The following is a 7,918-nucleotide window of genomic DNA, read 5'->3' on the forward strand; positions in this document are numbered from 1 at the left end:
CACCCCCACCCCCAGCCCCCAGCCCCTGCTACAGCAGCATACTAAACCACTGACCTTCTAAAGAATGCCTGTGTAAATTAAGTTTGTTTTTATTGTTTTGTTTGTTTATAACTGGGTGAACAACAGGTGTTTCTCTGTAAGCTGTATTACAATAAAACAGTTTGTTTAAAAGGAAGATATAAGATGTTCCGGCGTTTTTAGTTTTTCATTTCTTGGCTCAAGGTTCACTTTCTTGCTTTTTTTCAGAGCTTTCGATCACATCTCATTGTTTTCCTTACTGGATGGAGTTAGCTCAATTGTCCTGGTCAAGGAGTCCTGGGGCTGACCATTAGTTACACTTTTGCCTCATTAAAGGAAGTATCCCCATTAATCAATAAATTACTATTCATATCCATGTCTTATTCTATATCGCTGTAAATCATTTTAAGCTGGTTCAACCTAAAAACATAAGCTCCCCTGCTGCCTTAAAAATGTGATTTAGCTAAATTTACGCTGAATGATTTGTCTAGTAAATAAATAAAAATGTGCATTACATTAACTGAACTTGAGAAAATTAGCTCACAAAACTTGATATGTTACAGTAAAATATGCTTTCTGTTTGCATTTGTGAAAAGTCAGTCATCAGAGCCACTTTGAACCATCCTTCAAATTATAAAAGCGTCAGTAATAAATATATTAAATTAAAGAAAGTAATAAAACGTACATAATGACATTGAAATTAATGAAAATAAATAACTGGATTACATGTAATTGCTGCATGATGTTGTACAGTGTTAGCATTTGATGCAGACACTCAAAACCAAGTGGTATAAAGGGAGTAAGTACCAGTGTTAGATTTGGCCATAGAGCTGTGTGGAAAGGAAATAACTACAAACACAAAGTTTTTTCAAAAATGTCTCTCAACACAAAATAAGAGATATGTATATATATATATATACACACATGTATGTTTATGTGTATTAATGTATTATTATCTAAAGGCTTCATATATATTTTTATAATGATCTCTTGTTATTATTATTATTATTATTATTATTATTTTTTTTTATCATCACTATTAATATTATTCTTTGTATTCTTCTTATTATAAAAAGTATTACTTTTATTTAATTTTATTTCATCCAGGGATATTTCCCATCGACATTCAATATCCCTCAGTCCACCTATCAGGAGGAGGCTAAATGCACACCGTCCATCCTATCAGTCCACCTATCAGGAGGAGGCTCTCATTCACCATGCACACCGCGTACACCTATCTCTCCGCTGGGCTGGGTTCAGTCACGCCCCCGCCGCGTCCGGTTTGGCCACATATCCTCTTCCTGGTTCAGCCCCCGCAGGGTCTGCCCCGCTGCCCGGGCTGCCCTATGCCGACACAAGCGCCACACAGAGCGTTCGCGAGACTTTTAGGCAATGTTGAGAACTTATCACTGGAGGTTAGTGAAGTTACTCACCGTCACAGCCGCGCTCCTGCTGTCTGCTCACATCTTACTGAGTAGAGTAACGCTCGGTAAACATCCGCCAAAGCCAAGTCCCCTTCCTGCGGAGGAATACCGGCTCATAGCCCCTGAAACCTACGAGTACGTTCTCAACCGGCCCGCTGTGTGCGGGTCCGGAACCAGAGCCCCCTTCCTGGTTTTTATGGTCCCAGTTGCCCCTCTAGAGGCCGCGGCAAGGGAGGCAGTCAGGAAAACATGGGGCGGCCCGGGTCAGGAGGACACCCTCACTCTGTTCTTCGTGGGGCTCCCCGAGGGGGGGCGGGAGTCGTGGCTCCAGGCCGAGCTGGAGGAGGAGAGTAGGACACACGCTGACATCATCCAGGTGGACTTCCAGGACAGTTACCGGAACCTGACAATCAAGACCGTGCAGATGATGAGCTGGCTGGCGACCTACTGCCCGAACGCCTCCTACGGCATGAAGGTGGACGCGGACGTCTTCGTGAACGTCTTCTACCTCCTCCGGAGACTGAGGGGCTCCCCGCGGCGGGGCTTCATCACGGGCTCGGTGATAAGCGACGGCCGACCGAGGAGGGACAGCAACAGCAAGTGGCACCTGTCGGAGGAGCAGTACCCGGAAGACAGCTTCCCCCCGTACGTGTCCGGAGCCGGGTACGTGTTCTCCGCGGACCTGGCCCCCAGGATCACCTGGGCGTCCAGGTTCGTGAGGTTGATCCCCCTGGAGGACGTCTACGTGGGGCTGTGTCTGCGGGTGCTGGCCGTCCGGCCCGTGTACTCCCTCGGCCTGCCGACCTTCAGGAACCTGTTCGAAGTTCGGCAGCTGGAGTACGACCGGTGCACTTTCTCCCAACTGGTCATCGCAAACGGGTTTAAGCCGTCCCAGCTGCTGCACATGTGGCAGGACTTCTCCAAAGGCCACAGCAGCTGCTGACTGACACTTTAACACACCAGTGCCTCATCGTTAAGCAATTATGAAATGTATATTCTGCTGTAAAGGAAAGAAAGCCATAAGACACACAGCCTTTATACAGAGGTGTAAAAGAATGTTCTGAGACCAGTTTGTCAATGCATCAATGCAGTCAATAAGCCAAAAAAAAGACAATTATTGGAAGTTAATTAATAAGTGGTTCAAAACAAACCTGAACATTTCTTCAAATGTCTTCTTTTGTTTTGACCAACATCTTCAATTTTTGCTCGTAAGACAAAGAAAAGCAGCAACTAGAGAACTGCAGAGACACTTCCTGTTGATTCCACGGGTCCAATCGAGTCACTTTACAGAGATTTTAAAGAATGTAGTTCTTAAATAAATAGTGGAGTCATCGACAAAATGAGAAAATGCAGTAATGGTTCCATTTTCTCAAATAGGAGAATCTGCTGCTTTTCTTCTGTTTTCTCTCATTTTTTATATTCACTTCTGACATTTTATAAACATTAACAATAATTTAAAAAATGAACTCAAATTAGAGCTACAACTAGCCAAATAAACTAAACTAAGCTAAACTATGCAGAATGTTGTCCATAGAATGTTAGGAAAAGTGAAAAATGACCATCCCAGTTTAATCAGGGTGCCATCACATCAGTAATTAACAAGCACCAGGTGACCTTGTAAACCTCCTGCAACTGTATACTGACGAGAAAGAAGTTCGGAGAATTAGTCCCATGATCAAAAGGGATCATTTTTGTCGTCATTAGCCTAATCAATCATTTGTCTTAGCTCTAAATGATAATGAAGGTAGCTGTTAAAAAAAAGGTGCCGGTTGCATGAAAATGAATATTCCAAAGTGCAGAGTTTGCAGTTTACACCAAAGATAATTTAAAAAAATCAATATTGCTGTAATTGCTCTTAACTTAAATGAGCCATATGACACTTCTAACATGATGTAAGATATACATCACACTGCTACTTTATATATATATATCTATAGATATAGATATATCTATATATATATATATAACATAGAGAGCTTCACAGAATGTAGATTTATAAAAAGAACCTGCAGCCTTTTCATCACGTTGCTGCTGTGCCTTTTTTATTTAGGTGTCTTATGACTGTGCCTATTGATGTTGTAGTTGCACATGACGACCAGCTGGTGGCAGCATGTGCCAGCAGATGATTGTAAATGGACATTGACTTAGTGCCTGATGCAGATAGACTGTATGACCTTTATAATTGTGAAGAAGATAATTGAATATGCTTCTAGAAGAGCATTCAACTATGCATTTTGTTTCTCTTTTAAGTTCAAGCGGTTTGATCACTGGATATTGAAGCTACATTTTTTTTTACTGCATATTAATGAGATCATATCCACTTGTTTGTCAGTGAGTATGTGCATTAGGATGTATCATGTAATTCAGTGTATGTGAATTACAGTTGTATTACTGCTGCTATTGTTGTGCTGTTATTACTTGAACTGCTGCTGCTGCCTTTGGTATCACTTTAAGTTTGCCATGCTGGAATAAATGCTGTTTCCATCCAGACAAAATAAAAGTCTTGAGCAAATGTTGAACACTATATTTTTGCTTTGTCCTGTAGTTTTTTTTTTTTAGTTGTAGTTTTTTTTTTAAACCATTTTAACATTGAAGTATGTCTTCATCACATCCACAGAACAGTATGCTATGTTGCATTAGGTTAAAAACTAAAGGTGTAAGTAAGTAGTTAAAACACAGATATGACATAAGTTGTGTTATAAGAATTCCAGTAGGCTATAAAAAAACCTTCACTTAGGAAAAATACAATATAAAAATTCACTGTTGCACAGTTCTCTGCACTACTTCGGTGTTATCAGAAGCATGTACTAAAATATATAAGTACATGTTATGACAACTTTCAGAGTGTTTTTTAGATTTATTAAAGTCTGGTTTGCACAAAATATTCTCCTGAGCTCAAAAATTGTATCCTTATATGGGTAGCTTTTTAGGGCTAGCTGGATAAGGTGAAGCTAAACTATTTATGAACTGTTGTGTAGCGTTAAGTTGAAGCACATCTGTAGTTCTCCAGGTGTTTCTCACTTATTCAGCCTGATTAGTCATTTTATCAGCTCTGTGTGGGCTTGATTTACAAGTTTAAACATAATCCCCATTATGTCGATGTTGTGATATGAGAATAGATATTGTCCTGGATATTGTATATCCTAATATGGAATAAGTGTTGTCTTGTCCAGGTTTCTAAAAAGGCCTTTTCTAAAAGGCTGCATTACAGTAAAGTGATTTTCTATAATTTCCCTTTACCCCTTTCATTATTTCTACATTACTGATTATTATCATCAAAAATGTGATAGTGTAAATATTTTGTGAAAGCACCAATAGTCAACCCGACAATATTGTCGCAAATATCACAACATATTCTGGTCAAAAATATCATTATATATGATTTCCCCAGATTACCCAGCCCTGGTGTTTGATAATATTCTTGTCAATGAAAAATACATGTGTTACTCGTAACTAACTGTGCTACAGTTTATATCTGTAGAGTTAAAGACACATAGTGCACACATGAAATATTAACTTTTTCTGTTTTTGACTGAATTGTAGGGATGATTCAAAGGTGATATAAAACACTTTAACCTGAGCAGGTATGCACTGTGTGGCTGTGCATGGCCTTTTAATATCTAACTATGACGTCATATTTTAGAAGTTGAAGAAACAAATAATATTTCTCTCTGAAATGTGTTGAAGTATATAGTACCATCAATAGGAAATACTAATAAAGGTAGTACAAGTACCTCAAAATACTGCAAAATTGTACAGTTACTACAGAATTTCGCACTTCTGGAAATACAGGAGCAATATGGAACATGAGAAAGCAGATAGAAATGAGAATATGGCCTATTTTTATTATAATTTATAGTTGTGAGAGAAAATTGTAATGTGAAGTAGCTCTAACAGTTCTGTTGGCGTTGCACTGTTGGTACACGGTATTTCTAAACAGGTTTCTGTTTCTTAACTCAGCAGACTGGTTGATGTTAGTGTCTTTAGATGCTGAGTAATGACCGGCTTGATGCCGCTCGGCAGCAGAAAAATGAGACGGCTGCTGCTTCGTGACTCACCAGTGTGTCCGAGCATCAGCAGATGGCAGCGTCGCAGCAGAAAAAAAACTGCAACAACCGATAACAGCCTCACACAACACACAACTCCAACCCACTCTCTGTAGAAAAAAACTAAGTGTTTTTCTTCTCCTTGGTTGGCAGTAAACCAGAGAGATCAGTGAATCCTAATCACAGGGAAGAGAAGACTGATAAGGATTTATCAAAAAGCACATGAAATTAAATTCATAACTCATGACCTCATGTTGATATCCCTCAGCTCTGGAACAATGAGGCCGTTTGTAACCTTCACCCGCACCCTACCAACATACTTACAGTCACATACAAGGACTTCTGTAAGAGATGACCATCACAGCAAAATTTCCATTTGTTTCTCTCAAAACATTGTTAGTTATGTAATGAATGACATCGGAAGTAATATATATATTTTTTGTTTTAGGAATGCAAAATGAAAACTATCTTTACCTTTCTTTAATACAAATTGCAACTTTTATCCCAATAAGAATCCACTTAAGTACTTACTATTACTATTACCTGTACCATTAAGCATTTTAGCTTTACTTCCACCCTGAAGCCCTTTTTGCTTTCTCGCTCTGCAGGTTTCCATGAATCGTTGTGGTACCTGGACCGTAGTCGTGCCTCCTGCTGTGAGCACCGACTGACACCATTATTATTACTAGTCACATTACTATTACTATTACCTTATTATTTTAATCACATTTTTGCTTTCTCGTTCTGCAGGTTTCCATATCCCTATTTTCATAATTATAATTCTACTATAATAATTGCTGCTGTTATTATAAGTAGTCTTATTATATGAATCATTTATGTCATATACATTGAATGTGTTGTATCTCTGTTATGCTGTTCATTCTGTACACATGACATCTATTGCATTCTGTCCATCCTGGGAGAAGGATCCCTCCTCTGTCGTTCTCCCATAGGTTTCTTCCTTTTTTCTCCCTGTTAAAGGGGTTTTTTAGGGGAGTTTTTCCTGTGCCGATGTGAGGGAAGGACAGAGGATGTCGCATGTGTACAGATTGTAAAGCCCTCTGAGGCAAATTTGTAATTTGTGATTCTGGGCTATACAAAATAAACTGAATTGAATTGAATTGAATTGAATTGAATTGAATTGAATTGAATTGAATTGAATTGAATTGAATTAAAAGTATAACTGCAAATTTCCCCGCTGTGGGACAAATAAAGGATTATCTTATCTTATCTTATTTACAATCATTTGATTTAATTCTCAGTCATTTCAAGTAAAACATAAACATGTTCTGTTTGTATGGTGAAACCATCCAGGGTGGATATAAAGTAATGGAAATAGAGACTTCAGACTTCATTCAGACTTCAACGACTCCATATTGTATATTCTTTCAGAATAACAATAGATACAAACCTTGGTCTTAGTATTTTTTGCCCTCTAAATTAGGACCCATGGTGAACACAAACTAGTTCCATCTATTGGGTGCTTTTGACTGGGGACCCTAATGCTTATTTAAACATAGGACTAATTAAAACAGAAAACAAGGATATGAAGTCATTAGGAACAAAGCGAATGAAAAAGTAATGAAAGATAGGAATCATAGAATAAAACACCTGTGAGATATGACAAAAGGTCTGCAGAGACCCTTGTTGTTATGATGGGGGTCAAAATAATGTGAATTTAATCAAACCTTTATAAATGATGGATCACTTGAACCCCCCGACAAATCTTTCAAATGAAACAACCTGAAATAAACCAATCCAAAACCCATCTGACCATAAACTCATGAGGGGTAGTAGACATTACTTAACTTTAAGAAGTCACCAACACAAAAAAAGAAACCAGATGTGTGAGAATCTGCTAAACCTGACAGCTCCATCATGCTGAACCTTAAATGATCCTGTGTTATTGTGTTCCTCTTCCCCATTACATCATGTACAGCTCTCCATTGTGTCCATGTGTCTGTCTGTTATTTGTTTTGCCTTCTGTTCCAGTCTATTCATTCCCCACACTGGCTGAGTGGGAGTTTCTGCTCTGGGCCAGAGCTCCGCATTGTTCTCCTCACTCCCTCCCACCTCCGTGCTGCATCCAGATACTTCTGATCAGCACCAACAGCATCCAGAAGAGTCATTATACAAGGAACCACGCACCAACTACCGGAGTTTTATTATGAGCTGTTTGTTGAAATCATAAATATATCATAAATCACCTGCCATCTACACAAACCAGGTGATACAATCTGCATCCGTCACCGCTGCTCTCCTCCGGCGGGCCCGCCTGTTGCTCCCGTCGCCTCCTCCTCCTCGTCTCCTCCTCCTCTCTCTCTCTCTCTCTCTCTCTCTCTCTCTCTCTCTCTCTCTCTCTCTCCCCCACCCCGTGGGTGGAGTTAACATCCACCGACGCACGGATGAGTCCGGTTGCTAAAACAACCC

General features: G+C 39.5%; 1 protein-coding gene across 1 annotated transcript; it reads left to right on the forward strand.

The window, feature by feature from the left end:
* The first annotated feature begins 1,327 nt into the window (after positions 1 to 1,327).
* On the forward strand, positions 1,328 to 3,956 carry b3galt8 (beta-1,3-galactosyltransferase 8). Its single transcript, XM_054611436.1, has one exon. The coding sequence runs from the start codon at positions 1,411 to 1,413 to the stop codon at positions 2,383 to 2,385; it is 975 nt and encodes a 324-aa protein (XP_054467411.1). The 5' UTR covers positions 1,328 to 1,410; the 3' UTR covers positions 2,386 to 3,956.
* Positions 3,957 to 7,918: the final 3,962 nt, after the last annotated feature.

Source organism: Anoplopoma fimbria, chromosome 13, assembly GCF_027596085.1.
Source record: "Anoplopoma fimbria isolate UVic2021 breed Golden Eagle Sablefish chromosome 13, Afim_UVic_2022, whole genome shotgun sequence".
NCBI classification, from domain to species: Eukaryota; Metazoa; Chordata; class Actinopteri; order Perciformes; family Anoplopomatidae; genus Anoplopoma; species Anoplopoma fimbria.